The sequence below is a fragment of the Acanthopagrus latus genome, chromosome 22 (genome assembly GCF_904848185.1).
Source record: "Acanthopagrus latus isolate v.2019 chromosome 22, fAcaLat1.1, whole genome shotgun sequence".
In the NCBI taxonomy this organism is placed as follows: domain Eukaryota; kingdom Metazoa; phylum Chordata; class Actinopteri; order Spariformes; family Sparidae; genus Acanthopagrus; species Acanthopagrus latus.
This window is the reverse complement of record NC_051060.1, coordinates 15,268,402-15,289,225: the sequence shown is the minus strand read 5'-3', so window position 1 is coordinate 15,289,225 and position 20,824 is coordinate 15,268,402. Positions and strand designations below refer to the sequence as shown.

Here is a 20,824-nt window from a genome sequence, read left to right as displayed (position 1 = left end):
CATGACGGCATGCTAAAGGGCAGCATGCAGCGGAGCAACAGGAGGACAAATATCATCGCAGCAACCAGCAGGGCAGAGGAAGGCAAACGTCAAGATTTGCACAGCTCCTGATGAGCAAATGCTCCGCCACGTCCCGGGCAGAATCACGGCCTCGGCCGGCTAAACTTAGTCCAGGACAGTGTCTTTATTCATTCAAGTCCATTTACAAAATGTCATCTCTTAAGGCTGGCAGCAGTGAGGTTTAAAGCCACTGAGCGGATACTTGCAGCCCTCTTTCTTGAGCTTTTTGCAATGCCACTGTCAGCAAGAGTACAGGAAGTACAGGAACACTGCAGGACCAGGGGGTTGTCAGTCAACGGAGACAAAGTGTTTGACAGGCTGTGATCGACCTGCACTCAGCTGTGTTTATACTAAAAGTGATCATTCGTGGGTTCAGCTCAGCGCACACATACACTTCGTCAACGAGCGCCGCAGTTGAAGCGAGCATTGAGGCGTACCAGTTTGTTGTTGGTTTACTCAAAAATATAGATTAACAAAGCTAACATATCGTCACATTTTGCGTTTCTGTCCACCTAATAAAGTCCAGTACTCTGGTACACTACTTTGGTCTCCACCAACTTCTGAGGGAAATAACTGGTTCTTAAATACTCCACTATGTTCAGAAGGTCGCTAACCTTTTTGCTAACCATATCCCCTGTTCACAAGGGACTAGCTTTACCAAGGGACCTTATGTGATTTTGAAATTACCACCTTTGTTTGTTTTTCTTGTGGAGCATTCACACAGGTTAGGCAAGGTCTGTATTTTACTCCCACTCACTGACATAATCTTCTATGTATGTAAGGCTCTGTGTAACATCAACTTTCAGGAGCCACATTATTAAGGTTACTTCATCTACTTTCTTCATGCGAAACAAGCATGAATACACATTTGCAGCACTTTAGATCGCGTAACGGGTGCTTTGCGGCTGTACCTGAATACGAAATCCTTTTGAGGCTTCTAACCTGCTCTGTCATCATTTCATGTCATCTGTATGGCCCATCTCACCGCACAGCTGTTGTCTTTCTTAATCGTCTGGTGTATAACAACAGAAAATGGAGGTTTTAAACAAGAAATACGACTCCCAATCGCCCACATGCCGATTTGCACGGGACTAATATCAATGCATGAACTCCATGTTTGACAAAATACGGTAGGCAATATACAAACAGACATGGGAGATTCACAGAGGATTACAATCACTTTCCTCAACAATTATTACAAACTACCAGTGGTCCACAGGTAATAACCTTCCCATGCCAATAGGGCTCTTGCCTGCCCTTAAGTGCTGGAAAATATCATGCAAATTTGGTAGTCCTACCATGAATCTACTCATGGACGTTGTGAGCCTGGGCCCCATTATTCCTATTAAAACTGCTCTGTGGTGCATGAAGCCAAAAATGATCAACTTCCCTGGTATAAAATTACCTGGATGATGCTGTACCTGTGATGCTGTAAATTGGCCACAATATCAAATTGGCTTCATAGCATGGTACTGTTACTGGGAAGAGCCGATACCCAGCAATAACCAAACTCCTCTTTGGTTAGTTCTTTTACACATGCATAGACAGTGGGGAAAGGAAGTGTTAAATGACTCAATAAATGCTGTTTCAGAGGTCTGTCCACCTTGGTGAGAGATATTTTTGTTGGTAGAACAGAGCCATGACTGAAACAAATGGCAGTGCCAAATATTATCTTTAGGTAAATATTGTAAGCACTTAGTTCGGCTTGTGCACAAACAGTACCAAACATTTAACGTGCAAAATGGAGTAAAGTAAATGCAGCAAGTCTTTATCTCAGCCTGAGGGGAGTGTAGCCGAGTTAGAACGGCAGCAAGTGAAAAATCTGGTTAAAGTATGTATTCCATAATATGCCCATATGCAACATTACCCACACGGCCACACTTGCGGTATAAGCTTGTTAGCTGCAACTGACAGTGACACTAATATTCTCCAGCTGGAGTTGGTTTAGTTGAGTATGTTGAAATTAGCCTTTAGCGAAGAAGGTAAAAAGCATGAAATAGAACAGTCAGACTCAAATTGTGTAATGCTGTTGTACATCTGGGACGGAGAATACAGATGTAGAATCACGTGCGCGTCTGTCGGATCAGATGGTTCACCTGGATGAACGTTTTGCCACACATTAAAGCATCTCCCAGGCTAACCGCACTTTAAAATCGAAGCACAGGGAAGGACATCGACTGCTGTACGTATGCAGCTGAAATCACATACAGCTCTGTCTCTGTCTGCCACAGCCTTGGTGCACACATACACCCCACATCTCAGCACACACAAACACGGTGACAGGCAATTCCTCAAGGTCTGGTACCTTGGGAACCTCTCTGTCTTCCCTCCTCTGTGTGTGTGTGTGCGTGCATGCATGTGTGTGAATGTGTGTATGCGCCTGTGCAGAGGATCTTGCAGACAGAGACAGAGCGTCTAGATTTTAGTAAGGTCATAACCAACCATTTACACAGCCCATGGCCATTAGGTGCTCAGGGTTTGTCGCCTGTACGCCTTTAAAACCCGAACTGGCTCAGCAGCTCTGGAAAAGGGTTTGCTGCAATGGTGCAATGGTCTCCTGAAGTAGAACACTATAGTATACCTGACTAACTGATGCATAACACTATCACTGCAAACAACCTTGAACAACATGCTGATGAGCAGAAAAGAATCTGAAAAGCCAATGGATCAGAGAGGCGAGTTATGTTGCTATGTATCGCAGTTATACATGTGTTACCATTTGTTTTGTTATGTTATGATTTATGTTATGTTACGCTATGATTTGTCATTCATTATCTGTCATGTTATGTTATGTTATGTTGTAATATGTTATGTTGTGTTATGTTGATTCTTTAATGTTATATTTTGATATGCTATGTTATAATTTGTTACGTCATGTTATGTTGTGTTATGTTATGATTTGTTATGTAATGTTTTGTTATGTTATGTTACGTCATTCACGGCATAAATGTGCATTAATAATAAGAAGAAGCTCTGTAATGATTTATCATGTGAACATAATCATCATGATAATACCTGTGAACCGTCATGTGAAAGATCATGGTGACTGTGGTAGGCAACGAAGTGCATGTGGCGAACATTATCATACACATAACCTCTTGCAACATTAATCTCTGTATGTTTGAATAAGGCACTTGGGAGAGGAGAAGGTTATTGAAACAAATGATAAGGAAATATATGAAGCATTAAAATGGGGAGCGAGAGCACAGTCCCCTGAGACAAAGCAGAGGATTACCTACAGGAGAAACACAAAAATAATGAGCTGCGGGGAATCAGCAGGGGCACCAGGGGACACAAGAAAAATCAGTAAATCCCATTAGAAAAATCCCACAACTCTAAAACAACTCTACAATTATATCCCTGGGATTGCAAATTATAGAAAAGAGGATTTTATGAAAAACAGCATGTGGTAAAACAGGAGATGCAGTAAGAAACAGAATACAAGAAGGAGGAGGAATACTTCACAGTTATTTAAGCTGTGTGGCCCTCTGGAGATGTAGAGGTCACGTGAAGGGCACGGAGAAAAATGAGACGACAAAATCTCTGTCGCTTCACCGAGGACTCTGTAAACCTTACAGGGACCATGCCAACCTGACAGCAGGGGTTAGACTCAACCCTGCCACACTTCAACTCTTAAACAACAATGCCAGGCTAAACCTCCCAGTTTCAGCCCCAGACACTAATGCTATAACCAGACAAGCACCTGAGAAGACACTCTTTTATCTTCGGCTTATTTTTTAGCTTGTCATATGCAGCCTTTTCAGTTCGAGTCTGTCGGGTCACCTTGAGAATAAACAGTTACTCATTTTTTTATGACGTTTTTCCGACAAAAAACTAACCTCGCATTTCAATTCTGTCTCGACTAGACAGCAGGAATGACAGAAAGGGCCAGACCTGTGGACAAACACGTCCTCGACAATCCAGCACTGTGTACAGTGAAGGCATCGTACTCTCATTAAACCTCAAAAATGCATTTGAATTGATCTCAGACAACGAGCTCTCTGTCGCTGTCATGTGCAATTTGATACATGACAGTGACATCTCACTGAGACGCTGGATTTACAGCATATATGAGGAAGTGATATTTATATCAGTGGACAAGCGAGAACTATCCATACATGCCATAATCTGCTCAGGGCCAGTTGCAAAACACAAGTACTTGGCAATCGGCCCAACGCGGATTTATTTATAGGCAAAGGGCGACCTGGATCATTTGTTTTAGTTTTGACACTTGCAACGAAATTGCTGTTAGCTCGACTTTAGAAGCATTTAATCCTCGGGGGGGTTCACCAAAGTGTCACGATAATGAAAGCCTCAGACTTACAAACGAACCGCAATTTGAAAATCAATAGGCGGTATAGTGTAACCACATGCTAATGTACATGTACCATAACTCATGATTTAAGCAGCCGCGCACTGTGACGCGGAACCAGTTCAATAGAATGCACAGGCTCATTTACTTTGGAAACTTGACTCTTGATGATAAGGCACCTCTGTGGTGTGGGGACCGGACAGCGGTCAAATCCTCACGAGAGCACTGATACAGTAGAGAAGCATATTGACTGGGACTAATATGAGCAAGAATCAATACAGAAGGTACATGGTCTTCACAAGTGGCCCCAGCAATGCTGAAAAGGCAGTTGTGTGAAGGAAAAGGCTGTCATAAATCAAAAGTGGCTGCCGGCGCCCTGTGTCCCTGGTTGACACTGCTGAGGAGGTGCAGGCCTTGGGGTGCAGCAAGTCTGTTTCCAAGAGTACTACACAGGAAAAGGGTTAGATCACTCTACAACACCGCTCCATTCTTAGTCGTACTCACCAACAATATCGCTTAGATTTGGGATCAGGGCAACATTTTCACAGCGAAGTCATATAGGAAGGAGCTGAAACATAGTCAGTACTAGACTGGTTCCAAAACTCTAAATTGCTTCCAACCTCTGCGGTATGTTCAACAGCTCATGTAAGTATAGTTCTGGGATCACTGGAGGCTCACTCAAGACAGTTTTGCCGACCCCCAGCCTAATGCACCGCGATTGGTTAGTTCTACTGTGCAACGGGCTAGCGAGTACTCAATGACTCTAGCCGAGCATGAAAAGGTCCATGACTGCATGACCCAGAGGTCCTCATGACAGATCAGTTTGAACTCAAACCATGACCTCTTCCTCACCACAAGAAGAAATGAAAAAAATAAATGAAAATGATCAACTACCGGCAAATCCAAACATTACAAGTTAACATGAGGTGTGACTTGGAGCCCAATGTCCTAATGGAGAGTCCTGTGTGTCATCCAGTCATCCGCCTCCACAGTTTTGACTTTGTCCTGATAATCCTCAAGGCTTTTAACAAGAACACTTTTTATTAAAAATACATCACATTCTAGGTATACCGACAGGGCAGGGGCAGGTTATCAAGGGGGATGCATTTTGATCATTTTGCCAACGGGGGGATGGCCAGCAGGCCAACCACTCATCCTCCCACTCAGAGCCTTGTACCAAGAGTTAAAACTCTTGCAGTCATCATCCTACATAGACAGCAAGCTAGCTAGTTACCCAGCTAGCAGCTAACCAGTTATCTGGCCACAATCATGAAAAGTAGCTACCGAGAAATGGATGACACTGACACAGCAGCAGCAAAAAAGATCCCCTCAACTTTAGACTCACTTTGAAAATGAAGTCAGCAAGTCACTTAAGACCGATTCTTTAATCCAGGCAGAATATATGAAAGTTCTTCTTCCTTTGCCTTTTCAGACCTTTTTTTTGTTAAATGATGCTATTGTGATCTCAAATCACATCAATCAAGAACAACAACTAAGTATGGAATGACATGAGAATGATATTCTAGCTGTAATGACCTTAAAAGTCTTCTCAATAAAGAACTGGTCAAATTCTCTACACTTCCTATCTGAGATGACACAAACTGTATTTGAAACAATGCATACAAAACTGCGGCATCCATCACCGAAAGTCATTTTTGGGTATTTCGGTGCCTACTTTCAATAAAATGCTATCTAATTAGCGCTTCAAAAGCATTATGAGCAATCCTGGAGCAGCGAACGCTCTATAATTTGGCTGTTCAAAACACTGTCACCCATCCACGAGCAGGCAGAATAGAGCCAACCATCAGCGGGTGCAGCGGGTGCAGCGGGCACGCCCTCTTGAGTGCACGCGTTCAAATATGAACCAATTTATTCTTTGCGGCCCGTACGACACTGGGTATTTACGATGAGGCCACTCAAGCGTTGCCTGTCGTCTGCTGGGAAAAATTAGCGCACAGGTTGGTGACCTCTCTGTCATTGCTGCTCTGCATCTCACCCACACACCCACACACACACACACACACACACACACACACACACACACACACACACACACACACACACACACACACACAAGACTGCAGCTTGCTTTCTATGCAGACAGCGCTTTCTGAGCATTCATTATTTCCCTCTATATCAAGCTTAAATAAATGTTAAATGGAGCTTTGGTCAAATGTTGTACCCAATTTACAAAAAAAAACCCTTGATGACGGGGGGCCAAGAGCACACTCTGTTCTGGACAAAACGTCTTTAGTATTCATCCCCGACAGCAGCCCCTTCGCTGTTAACCTTCTCCAGGTCATCAAGATCCCTTGTCCTCCAATAACATTACTTTCAAGCGAACAAAAATATCCCATCGCTTCTTGAATCGCGATGACTCACTGGAGGGAGAGAGGCTGTAGACGTCTCCGCACTGATGTGGGGTTTTTTTCTTCTTTTTATCTGTATGTGCATATTCTCCATTAGTGAGAAGCATAACAAACCCTTCAAAGTCATATGTCTCACTTCGACATGCAAACAGACACGCAGAGCTAACACTAGGTGGATATAAGGGGCACAGAGCGCCCCTGGGAGTAAAAAAGCCAGAGTTAAATGTACACTAAATTATTAAAGAGGAGCAACATGGCAGCACAACTTTAATCATCCTAAACCCGGATCCCCATTTGGGACTTGTCAAGGCTAAAGGACTTAAGCAGGACACGCTGTCAGGATATTGGACGGAGGGAAGCGGGCGGCTACGTTGCTGTGCCACTGACACAGCGAAATTTGTTTTTTCCATTTCTAAGAACCGAGTGAACGGAGGGAGCTGAGTGCTTTTTGGAGAGCATGAAAGATGAAACCAGGTACACAAGGGGTCTTTTATTAAGAGTGCTTCACTACAGCAAACAGGTACACAAAACATCCACAGGCACACACACACACACACACAAACACACACACTTTCTGTTCCAGGAATGGTGTAAAGCCCACATGCACCAGACTGACATGAAAGCCACGTCTCTGCAGCCCTCTGGTGATCTCGCCACGGACACTACTTACAACCACTTCTAAAAGAAAAAAAAAAAAAAAACACCATCTGGCCGACTCTTTAAACACACTCCCACCGTTCAACTCTCTCAATCGGATTGACATCCTTCATTTCGAGCTACACTCCCTCTTCTTCCTCTTCCTCTTCCCCCAATCCCCGTCCCCACTCGTGTGAAAAGTAAAATGAGGTCAGCCGGCGAGATGAGACACTAATCCCGCTTGATTTCGTGTGATACCTCTCTCCTCTTCCAGCTAGCCGCCCCGCTAACCTGTGACGCAGCGGTGATTTTTTTCTTTTTTGTCCTCGAAGTCACAACAGGGTTAGCATTATGGTAAATGAAAACAGATGTGTGCATTTAGCGCGCGTGGATGCTCGACATACTGCGCACAACACAGCGGCGGCGGCAGGCGGCGGCTTAGCTCCTTTGATGAGACTGTTGCTGTCTCAGTCGGCCTCGTCTTTGCAGCGGCACATTGCATAACCGAGCACAAACACACAACCCCAGGCCCGGTCTGCACTATGGAGAGCCATCTAGAAGAGTTGGCCCAGCGACTGGCTGGAAAGCAAAGAGAGGGAAGGGGGTGGGGGGGGATAAAGATGCAAGAAAACAGATAGAAGAATAAATGAATACGCAAATGATCTGTGACCTGAAATCAGAGCTCCACACGAGCAATTTTTTTTCCCACCACTGTCTCTGAAGGCTCCGAGGAGGCCAGAGAGTGACTGTAATCACTCTTTGCCATCTAAATCCATTACCGCCATCGCAGATGTAGGAGCTATATACAGTCAGCGTGCTGTTAGAGGCATCTGTGAACTACTCTGTGAAACATGAGCTTATATCACATCAGAATCCTTCGGGAATTTCTCACATACATTGAAAATCATTCACAAAGAGAAATGTCCGCTCACACACACACACACACACACACACACGCTGCGAGGCTCTCTGGCGATGGTAAGCAGCGACTGAAACGCTTTCATATGTATGTAAAATAACAATGAAATTCAAAACCGCCGCTGCCGAGCTGAGATTTTCTATTTCAACACTTTAACTGATTCCAATCAGCCGGCCGGTCGGGGAGCTCAGTGAGGTTCTCCTGTGACCGGAGACGAAGACTCGAGCGCTACCGAGCGAATCAGAGCGAAGACTGACGATGAAGATACGCCAGAGTCGGTCTGCGCTACGGCAGCAGTTACTGCAGAGCATGTGTGCTTAGATGTGCGTGTACGAAACACAGTTGTACAAAGTGCTCAGAGGTCGTTCTTGAGCAAAAGTGAAGATATCAGGTTAAAATATTGCTTTGGTAAAAGTGAGAGTCACCAATACGGCTAAATGTAGTGGACTAAAAAGTTCAAGCACCTCATGACTGTACTAAATCAGCTGGTACATAGCAGTGTAAGCCAGCACACATACAGTATTTAACATTTGTATTGACATTAGCTCTGCCATCTCCAAATGTCTATCCCCAGAATAATAATGGTGTGTGTGCGCATGTGTGTGCGTGTGTGTGTGTGTGCCCCCATCTGTATGTGTGTCCTATGATGTCCTGCGCCTGCCGATGAGATAATCTGGCGGAGCATGGAGTGACAATTTGATCTATTGCCGGCTCACACGGCATCTCTGAGTTATGGCGCTGCCATCTCTCCTGGCCGCCACCAGTAAAGAGCCATCTCTCTGGTGAACCGCCGCATTGTCACACACTCGCAGGCGCAGACCACCCAGCAAAAAACGCACACACATGCGACACACACACGCGACACACACACACACACACACGGAAATAAATCTGGTTTGACGCCGGTTAATCTGCCAAAATCATCCAATAAGGTCCGAGCACCATGTTTTCTGTCAGGGAGTGGCAGAGTTTCCCATTACACAGTGCTCTGAGAAAATTTACTAATTTCCGCCCACATTATGCCTTGCCTTTAACACACAAATGGAACCGGCAGAGTATAAATTTCAATTATCAAGTGTGGTGACTGTTTTTCGAATAAGGACAAAACTCATGTTTACATTCCAGATGGAATCTTGTCCAAACCCTGGACTGCTTGTTGTTAAAAAGTACTACATGCAAGCCCTGTGTGTTGTTTAAAATCTTTAGGCACCATTGTCATAAGGTACCCTAACCCTAACCCCAGTGAATCGTGTTTACAGACATATGAACAAGAACTTTATCAAATACAGTCCCAAATAAGCAAAAATGATGATTAAGTACAGAAAATAAAATGCTGATTTTCCATTCCCGGCCCTTCAAGTTACTGATGGTGATTATATTTCCATTTTCCCGCAGTGTAAGAATGTGTCTACATACAGGCACATAATGTTCTACACGTGCAGTATGTAAGAACAGGCCGGTAAAATTCATACAGCAAACAAACAGGGGGCAGTATATCACCTGAGTTACCGGTAACCGTAGCCTCCATTAGCTAGTTAGCTCGGTTAGCTGTGCAGCTATCGGTCGTACAAGCTGACTCCGAACAAGCAGGAGAGCGTTGTCGTTGTTCTGACTGCTGCATCTAGAGTTACAAACTAGCCTGGGAGCTAGCTGATTAGTGTGCTGACTTTCATAGACCTCTCTGTAACACAATGAAAAGATGTCCTCGACATGACATGAAAATATTATCAGTAATTATTTCTTCAGAATCTAATTTCGGTTCATCTTTGAATGTTGGAAACCAAAACATTGCACCTTTAATCAATAAGCAAGAGGCAGGATATTTGAATGACTTTTCTTTTTCTCTCATGACATACTATAACAAGTGTTTCCCCTCTGATAAGGATTGTCTGCTTTGGCAAATGTAATCTTTTCATCAAGGGGCCGAAGGATCTCAATTAACATCCTGCTCAGCTCTGATGGAGGTCCATAACGTTGTTACATTATGTGGTTGATGCAGCTCATTATGTTGAATTAGCCCCACCTTTTTGGTCTCTTGTTGCTGACTTTATGATACCAGCGCTCTGTGTCAACAACCTGCTGCTGATGTGGTTTAATAGTACCGCCATTAAACTGATGGCCCAGGAGTCTTGAGTCTGCGTTGAGCTGTATGAGGGAGAAAGTGATAGCAAGTTCTGTTCCATCTGGTCGAGAAATAAAGGGGCGAACGGAACGAGTAATGGAGTAAGATTCCTAGTGCTTCTTGCAGCCCTCCCTCTTTCTACTACGAACACTTTGTCTCAATATCCCGAATCATTGAAGCTTTTTATTTTTTTCTCCATTCAGCATTTGAGAACACAGCACTTCTGCTTATTTTTGAAATTACACCACTAATCCGATGGAGGGCTAATATGCGCGGACTGCTTGCAAAGCGAAAACCTGTTTTCCAAAATGCTCACGACTTCTTTTTTTTCCCGCTGCTGGGATATTATGCAGAAAAGGGTTTGCAGCAGTATGTGTGTGTGTGTGTGTGTGTGTGTGTGTGTGTGTGTGTGTGTGTGTGTGTGTGTGTCCACTTGGGCATATCTGTCTCAGTGCATTACCACACACAGATCAATAAGGATTCTATTCTTGGCCATTAGATCTTGAAGCAGGGGATAGCCTGCCTCTCTCACTTTTTCCTTTCTATTCCCTGTCTGCTCTCCCTCGTCAATTGGGGCCTGTCCTCTCCAGCCAACATCTTCCTCTATTCTCCTCTTTCCCGCCTCCAAACAGCACCAAAGGGACATTGTCATCTCCCCAGCTGGACAGTGGGAGCAGCAGCAGAGTCAGTGGTGAGCATCAAACACGGGACAGTTTTTTTGGGGGGATCACAGCAGTGATTGGCTTTGTGGCTGGAGGGATCAGTCGCCTCCTTGGAGGATTCGCGCACGCACGCAGACATCGTCGGCGCATATTTGCTCGCACACACATCCACGCACACCTCCTGCTCCTGCTGTAATTCTCAGTCCTCTGCTACGCTGCCAGGCTGAGGCCCTTGATCTGCCACTTCCTGTAATCCTCCATGGGAGAGAGGTGCAGCCAAATGTCCTGGCAGGCCAGCCAGGCAAACAAACAGACATACACACAAACATGTCGCGGACAAGATAGCTGCGAGCTGCCGCTAACTACAAAAAAAATTAAAAATACTGCTCTGCAGGATGGAGATGTGTATCAGTCCAGGTGTCTGAGGATGTCTGTAAATCTACCACCTGCTGGAGCTTTAACTTAAACACAGTGAGCTGCGAAAAAAAAGCTGCAACACAACAAAATGTGAGTCATGAACTCTCCATTATTCGGCCTTCGCCTGCGCCACACCAGTATCATCGTCATCAGATAAAGAGACGGGGCTGACTAAACAGCAAATCACACAGGAGGAGAGACAAAGAATAGATGGGTGACTCCCAATTCACCTTCCTCTGACTCAGACAAGACTCTATCTGATGCACATCACTCAAACACACGAGAGAGAATCCTTTGTTCATCCGATTTTCAAAGTGGCCAGTTTCGGCTCGTAGGAACCATCAGACAAAATCACTTCACCCCATCTCGGAGAAGCGATTTTTGATCTCTAGGCCGATCAGCTATCGGCTGCTTTTGCACTGCGGGGTTTAGCCAGCCTGAAGTTCGCTGGAGTAATGTAGCTGCCAGCGAGACATAAGCCCCATTAAGCTTATTCACCAGTTCCTGCATCAGCTCAGACCCAGCACTTTCACCAGTGGAGGGATTTCATCTCCTATCTTCTCATGCATTAGTCTGGTAGGCTACACGGCTTTGTAGACTCAACCTCCACCCTCCCCCACCCGAGAGCGTCTCTGTTTCTGTCCTCACCTTTCCAGCACCAGGTGAACGAGGCTGAGTCACAGTCATGGCTGCCAGCAGGGGGGAGCGAGGCACAGCCAAGCAGGACAGCTCTTCATCACACCGTAACGAGCTGGCAAAGGTTGTCGGACAGGCAGGAGAACACATGGAGGACCTGTAAAAGCAGCCTGACACAGACGAGCTCGCAGGCGTTCTCTGAAGCTATACGACTCCCTGCAGTGCCATTTCAGCGCAAGCTGTCGTCCCTGTTTGTGTAAACGTCCTCATAATGCAGGCAAGCCAACACGAGCTACTTCAGCTGCTCATTCTCTCAAGCTGAATGGCTAAAATGTGGACTTTAAATGACATTTCTTATGATTTAAGTTGTGTGACCTCATGCGCTGCAGTGAGGTAATGGCGGTAAGAGCAGCTAAAATGTGGTTGAGTCAAGCCTTTTCTCGGTCTATGGTTTAAGCTTTTTCTTATCGAGTGACAGCATCTGGAATCTGGCAGTTAGAGGTCCAATATGTGAGCGGTCCAAACTTGTCTTTGGGATAGCAAGACCTGAACTACAATCTCAAAGCATCAGTATTTGATGAGTTGTGAATGAGACACAAAAGCGTTCACAACTTTCTTTAAAGTTGAAGCAGATAATTCTACAGCATTGTAGTTGATTGTTGAGTCGTATTCCCAAGTCGTGCAATACAAACACTTGGTGGGGGTTGACCACCATCCCAGTAGACTCGATCTGAATACCAACACAAAGTGTCAGTATTTGACGATATGGGAATAAGACTCAACAATCTACTGCAGATGGGCGACAAAACAAATGGAAGTCTAGAATCAATGAGTTGAGCGACATTACAGTACTGGGCACGAGTGGTCATTCAATGGGTTGATGAGAATGTAAAAATTTGTGAATCAGTTCTATCAGTGGGAGAATTTGGATCATTCCAGAGAGCAGAATGATTTTGCTGGTTATTTCATTGAAATTGGCCACCATCTGTATCTTTCCCAAGAACTGTCTACCTCAACTTCCAAGGTCTGATTTGTAAGAAAGTTGATTTTGTAATCTCATCCCCAAGTTATCAAATAAAGGCTCTTTGGGATTGTAGGTCGGGGCATACGCCATCCCAAAGAATCAGTATTTGATTGGTATTCAACTGTCTTACAGACTGCACCTTTAACACAAAGAGTTTATTCTTGATTCCGAAGCTCACAAGCACATACTGATCTCAAGGTGACTGGCAAACGATGAATGCGACCAAACTTCTTTGGCAACTCTACAAATACCCTGAAGACCCCAACAGTGTACATCAGCATCTGACTATAGGTCCTCAGACATCTGTTCACTTACCTGCTTCTGCTGCCGCTGCCTCCCAGGGATGCAGGGACCTAAAAAAGCTGCGACAGGCCACAGTAACCTATAACAGCTCGATGGCAACTGAAAGGATACAATCTGAGAGCCCCGCTCTGGGTCCCGATGGCCAGTATCTTCTGCACCGGGTCAAAAGCCATGGATGACGGCTGATAGGGAAAGCCATGACGGACGGTCTGAGAGATGGAAAAACAGACTGCATTAGAGAGAGTATATCAATTTGAATTTCACAGCGGGGGTGTTGTTTTGTCAAAGGATGTCACACACGTGATTTTTTTTTTTTTTGTGGTAAACAAATGGTCCCAGATGGATGAGGAAAGTGTGATGAAACACAAATGTAAAGCCTGAAATCGCAGGATGAAAAGAGGATGAAAAAGAGGAACAAAAAGACGCGCTTTCCGTGCACAGTCACCCTGTTCATTCCTGGATATTTGGCTTTGCATTTCAGGATCCTTTTATAATCATGAGCCTATTTTGAGATTTCCTCTCTCTCACTCATTTCTCTCTTTTTATCTAGTTTTCCTTCACTTACTGCCTCCCACATGAGGTCGTGATTACACTGAAGTCTGGAAATAAAAATAATTTTTAAAAAAACCTGGAAAACACACCCATAAGGAGCATTTGGCTATGGTTTGTTGCAGGGTCTTCTATTGGCCAGCGTTAAAGTGTTAGGTGTTTCTGTTCCTTGTCCACCCTCCTGTATGTTTGTGTGAGTGTGACTTTCGCTTTATGGCATCAGTCAGCCGGTGGTGGGCTGTTGGATTTGTTTGCTTAGCGGCAGAAGGCTAAAGCACGTTACATAAGAAGCACTCAGTGCAGCAGAGACACCTGCCTTCCTCGCAGAGAAACATTACAGGGAGTTTGTGTCCACGCAGACAGCGAAGGTGCTGGAAGAAGGATGGAGTGTTGTCCAAAGAGACTTCAATCAGACGCCTGGCTGCTGGCAGACATACTTCGGCTGTAGTGTCAATCAAACCCGCAATCTCTGTGCTGCTCTTGCCAGCCAGTAAACCACAATATCCCCTGAGCCCTCAGGTGTGTTGACTTGACCCTAGATTGTGTTATCTCGTTTTATAGTTTTGACTTCAGGCACTCTTGACTTATTACTTCTGAAGACTGATGATTGCAGTTCTTAAAAGGTGATCTGCCCCAGCCTTTGATCTAGACTAATCCTTAGCCTTCTGCAGGGTTAGGGTTAAGGTTTAACCCAAGCCAAAACCTTGTGCACCTTATGTTAGTGGTTGGACAACAATCAAATGACTCTTTAGTGATACAAAAGGTGCAGCAGGGTTAGGTTTGGGTTATAATCAAATCCTAACCCTGTCCCTGCAGAACGGGTTTGGGTACAAAGGCAGGGTTGGGATAATTATTGGTGCTGTATGGCTCTATCATGGTCCAGGATTTGGGTTAAAACGCAACCCTTACCCTATCCCTAACAACAACCCTATAAAGGGGTCTGTGTTAGGGTTGGGGTGCATCACAAACATAAACATTTCACACCTTGTGTTCAGAGTTCAAATGGTTGTTGGTGTAAAGCAGACAACCACTGTATGACTTTACGAAAGGTCAAAAACCCCACAAAAGGATTAGGGTTAGGTTTCAACCCAGACTTAAACCTTCTGCACCTTATTTTACTGTCTGGATCAACAATCGGATTACAACAAGCAACAATCATATGACTCCATCATGGTCATCACAAAGGCCCAAAATGGTTTAGGTTTGGGTTAAAACATAACTCTAACCCAGAAAGAGGTTATAACCAAACCAAAACCCTTTGGCACCTTACGTAAGTGTTTGGATGGTCGACAGCAATCACATCGCTTTATCATGATGTTGACCTCCAGAGGCACATACAGACTCAGACGAGACCACTGCCTGCTAGCAGATCTAAAAGTAAGAGCGCAATAAGAAACACACAACCTCACCAGCCTGAAAATACCTCGTAGACACAGGGCGATTTTACGTTAAGAGCCTGAGAGAGAATTCACAAACAAGCCTTTGCCGGTTAAACATGCAGAGGAGATCGATAGCGAGCACACAGTGGTGTCTATAAAAAGGCTACACCAAACCATTAGAGCACACTTGGGGGAAAATCCTGATTGAACATTACAGATTTTTCTTTTTTTTTGGGGGGGGGGGGGCAGATGTAGCATGCACATAAATAGCAGGAGTGTTTATTCGCCTCCTCATGCAACCATCCATGCATCCATCCGCTGTGGTGGCCGGAGCAGACGGAGCAGGGTGAGTTGGTTCTCTTCCTATTTTTTGTGAACACTCACTTCAGGCGCCATCAGTCCCGAATGGATCGATGATCTGGGGGTAAAGTAGGGTGTGTGTGTGTGTGTGTGTGTGTGTGTGTGTGTGTCTGAGGTAGTGTGAGAGGTGTGTCTGCCAGAGGGGATAGAGGAACATGTACAGAGAGAGACACACACACATGAACCATAAAGCACCATTCTGCTAATCCAAACCCAGCGGATTATGCAAGAGGGGATCAGTTTGGCCCAACCCCTCGATATGACAGTTCATGCCAAGCACACACAGAGCGATCCAAGGCATTTCCACAAGGGGATGACACCCTATGATATCACCACTGGGTTTTTGAGACACATCCTCAACACATGCAAACCGCTCAGGAAAACTTGCAAATGTTTTTTTTTTTTTTTTTTTTATTTACAGTTCTGTCGCCATACAGTTTGCGCAAACGCTACACAGCGCGCACCAGCAGCGCCCTTTAATGATCCTGACCCTCACCAAATGTTAGATAAATACACCTCCAGCTGGCAGGTGTTCTGCCTCTGTTGAGTTTAGAGGAGCACAAAAAAAAAAAAAAAAAAAAAAAAAAAAAAAAACACGCTGCCCATTGATTCATTTATTGTGTGGAGCTCACACGCACCTGCTGTATCCTGAGACGGGATAAGCGCAGTGCAAACTGTGACTGATCGATATAGATTGATAAATAAATAAATAAATAAATAGGTCTAGATGATTAATCGGAGAATGAACTCCGGTGCAGATTTAATAAATAAATACAAATAAAGATGAAGCGTCAGACTCGCCCACCTTGCACAGCTGGAAATGCTCGGACTGGATGGTCTCCTGGATCAGATGGTTCTCCTGTGGCCCCACTTGGACGGACGGGGTGGAGGAGGACACCTCTTTCAAGCCGTCCAGCACCTTCCTGATGTTGAACTTCTTCATTTTTTTCTCAGACTGCGGAGCACACAATTGGAGATCACCCGCACAAGATGAAAAAGGGGGGGGAATAGCCACTTTCTCTCTCACACACACACGCACAAACACGCACACACATACACGCTCTCTCTCTCTCTCTCTCTCTCTCTCTCTCTCTCTCTCTCTCCCCCTTCTAATATATCCTCTGTATAATCTCACATTTTTAGTGCCTGTTTTTTAGCGCAGTCTCCATGCTGGAAGTATCGGGCGCGCACCGCACAGGTTCGCTCCTTGGCGCGTCGGTTTTTAATTTTTGGTGGTGGTGCTGCTGCTTCTGGTGCTGCTGCTGCTGCTGCTGCTGCTGATGGTGATGATGATGATGATGATGGGGTTGTTGTTATTCTTTGGCGCGTCGTTTGTAGAATTCGCTCGGAATCCGTGCAGTGCCGTGCCGTGCCCCCACTGCGTCTCGGTGATTCCGCTCGTCTCCTCGGCGTCCCTCCCCTCCCCTCTCGGGCTTGTGTGCGCCGCTCAGCCAAGGCGGAAACGCAGCGCAGTGGCGGTGATGCTGCTGCTGCTGCTGCTGCTGACGCTCTTGCGCATGTCTGGCAGAGCAGAGGCTTCAACGCAAATCCCGCCACCTTGCTAGCTCTCTCTCTCTCTCTCTCTCTCTTTCTTTCATCTGCCCCCAGCGACAACGCCGCCCTCCATCCCTCCCTCCCCTCCTTCCCTCCATCCTCTCACGCATAGTAGGTTTTGCTCCACTGCACCTGGCCTGATGCTTGTTGTTGATGTTGCAGCGTTTGAGAGCGTCAGATATTCTCTCTTTTTTTTTTCTTTTTTTTTTTTTTACCCAGCACACCCATCAGCCTCCATCCACTGCATGTGTGCTGGCTTGGATTTGTTTTCTCCTCCATATTATTATATAAAGGCCACCTCAAACCATCAACTGGAAGCAGACTACCACGTCATGCCTTTCCTGGACTGAAGAAGTGGAGAAACGCTAAATGGATGTGATACGTTTCCCTTGAACTAAATGTATATGCTGGGTTTAGAATAAATAAATAAACAAATAAGTCAATCAAATCAATGAAAATCTGGTGATGTTAAAAAGCATCACTTTTGTCCTCCATGTGTTGGGTGATGTAGCACATTGATTTGGTAACCGGTGCGATGAATAACCCCAACAGCTGAGCAAGCAATGCTTCTGTCAGTATCCATGGTGACGGCTGCTTCCTGCTCACGGTGGCAGCCCCCGTCCTCCCTCTTAATATGGAGAACCCTTCCACAGCTGCAAGTGTGACTGCATGCATCTCATGATGAAGAGCATCTCAGACAGGGATGGGTTTTGGGGGGGGGAAAAGGCCCCTGAGCCGGGCTCGACCTGGAAGCATCAGATATCACAGGGGATAAAAAACGGTGTCTTTATTTGATACTGCGCTCGTTTTGCTGTGGATTCTGTTCGACATTTAGAACAGGTGGTTCTGCATCGTTTACCAGCTTGGTATGTCTTTCTATCAAATCCTAATGGAAGATGAGTGTCAGGGCCTCGTGGCTCCCTTGGCGCTGCTGCAATAATGTCATGAGTAATGACGAGGATAACTCCTCTGCGTCAGAGACGTCGGGATGATTATTCTACTAATCTTTACGTTTTCTGCGCAACAAAGACTGTGATATAAATCCTCTTCCTGAAGCTGAATGTTTGAGCTTCACTGAGTGGAACGAAATCCATGACATACAAATGCAAAATGCGCGGACCAAACACAAAACCGCTGCACAAAGTCAAACAACAGCGAGGTAGAACATATTAGGGAGGGGGCCAGACAGCCACAAAGATGGGAAAACAAACAAAGGGAGGAAGTAGAGATGGAGACATGACACTGGAACTTCAAAATAAAACGGGAAATATCAAAACCACAAATTCAAACTGTGACAGGCTCCAGCACACAGCAGCCCTCCCAAGGATCTGCAGCTATAGATGATAGACCGATGGTTGTATTGTGATGTTGGGGACAATAAGATCACAAGTTCACAGTTGGGCCCGTATAGTGCAAAAAGATCTGATCTACGATACGCGACACTCATCCAGTACCTCTGACAGACTGCGGTCTACCTGGACTAGCTCCCACAACTCACAAAACTCTACCCCTCGGCCATGTTTCCCCCTCGGAGCTCAAATGAGTTGAGCTCAGGGATGCTCAGTGCACCTGTGTTGGTCCGTAAGGTCACAGATGAAAGTACCGGCTTTGACAGGCTCAGCTGAGGCCAATCACGCATGAGTGACACCGACGCTGCCACCTGTTTGGGCTGTTTGCTAGACGCGCTCGTCTTCGGCAGGTCGCCACCAGCAGCAGGGATGGTGGGGGGCGCAGCAGCGGAAGTAATCGTAGTGTTTGCACTCTGCTTCCAACACCTGATACCAGCTCCGGTCCTGAACTGACCATAGACCCAAAAATGTTTTTTTTTGGGGGGGGGGGCATAGCTGCACATAGTAATCAGCACTGATTACATGAGCGTGTGTGTCCTTTTGTCGGTGTAAAGGATGCATCGAGGAAATAAAGATGCTGTTGAGTTTTTAAAAAAATAAATAAATAAGGACACAAAAAGATACGAAGAGGAGCAGGGAGCAAATTATTCATTCAGTAATCATACCCGTGTTGCTCGGGAAACAGTTGTTGTGACGCCGTTTTGCATAATGAACTGAAATTGACCACACGTACCTTCCAACCCAACCCAACCCCCCCCCCCTCCCGATTGATATTGGCCCGATCTGGAATACATTACAGGAGGCCAAACAAAGCACTCCTTATTAGTCGATCCTCACATGTGTGAGCGTGAGTGAGTGATGTGGGAGGGGAGGGCCGCTCTGACATCAGTGATTTAATTTAGCACCATTGTGTCGTGGCGGGGCTCCATTCATCTGGCTGCATTGTGCGTATGCGCGTGTGTTGTGTTTCGAGTCTGACTGCTGTGTTTGTGCTCTTTGATAAGGCTTTTTATGCAGCCAGCAGCACCATATTAGTGTTTTTTTCTTCTTCTTTTTTTTTTGTAAAGGGTCAAAGTGTAAAGAGATCAGAAAAGCAAAGGGGGGACGGTGGACCAACACAGGTGTACGGTCATAGTGATGTGGCTACGTGCATTCATTTGGGCAATATTGGTAAAAACAGGGATGATGATTTGATCTTGTAGGCTACTTTACAATTGGGCTGGGCTACTGTTACTATTTACTCTACTAAATAACTCAATAAATCAATGATGGTCATTATAAGTCTTACCTATTCATTTATGGCATGATTTTGCGACCTTTTCCCGAGATCAGCCTCAGCCTAATTTCTTACAGAGTCAGACAAGATGAGCTACAGAGCACAGAGTCCCGGCGCCTCTTAAATGCACCTTGAAGCTGATTCTCCAAGTCTATGGAGGGATGGAACGCCATTCTTCAATAAGACATTCCCTCATTTGTTGTTTGGATGACGGCGGAGGAGAGAGCTTTGCCTGACACGTTGATCAAGGCGCGGCGACTGTACAGGCCACAGCGTGTGATCACACATCACTCTCATACTAATCAAACCGCTGAGTGACCTCCCATGCCTTATAGATGAGGATGTTGTCATCTCTGAGGAGACTTTTAACTACGTTGCGGCCCAGAGGTGACTCCCCACTGAATAAAGGTGATCGCTCGGGAGGCTGTTTTTTTTTTTGATACTGGCAGAATACACATTGATGCATACACAACAGAACCTCACGCAGAGACAGAAGGGCAGGTGGACATGAGAAAAAAAGTCAAATAGAATTTTTTAGGAATATAACTAATTGTACTTGTACCATCATATTTCTTTATGTATTTAAAGGTCCACTATGTAGTTTTGAGGAATACATTGTAATCGGAAGAGAAAGATCTTCATAAGCCTAATTTTCTTTTAATGCCCCATGAAACTGAATAAACAAATTGACAACACAATGTCACACTGTTGCACTTTGTTGATGTGTGGCAGACCGTGCCACCTTTCCTAGCTTCAGACAGTGTTCTGGGGACCTTATTTCCCTTCTGAGAACAGCTTGTTTATTCAGTTATGTAAAGAATAAACATTTCTCCATTTGTACTATCTAATTAATATTACAGAGTTTGAATTCCATCTGCAAAACTAATAATGGCCCTT

At 45.2% G+C, this 20,824-nt stretch overlaps 1 protein-coding gene across 2 annotated transcripts in view; it reads right to left on the bottom strand.

Moving 5' to 3' along the window:
- stxbp5a (syntaxin binding protein 5a (tomosyn)) overlaps positions 1-17,263 on the bottom strand; it is a 98,913-nt gene extending 81,650 nt beyond the window's left edge. For both annotated transcript variants that reach the window (XM_037087353.1, XM_037087354.1), the window contains exons 1-3: positions 16,884-17,263; positions 16,554-16,703; positions 13,572-13,669 (exon numbers count right to left, since the gene is read on the bottom strand). In XM_037087353.1, the coding sequence (XP_036943248.1) occupies positions 13,572-13,669; positions 16,554-16,691 (236 nt within the window). In that variant the 5' untranslated portion in view covers positions 16,692-16,703; positions 16,884-17,263. The remainder of the gene's footprint in view (positions 1-13,571; positions 13,670-16,553; positions 16,704-16,883) is intronic.
- Between the last annotated feature and the right edge of the window lie 3,561 nt (positions 17,264-20,824).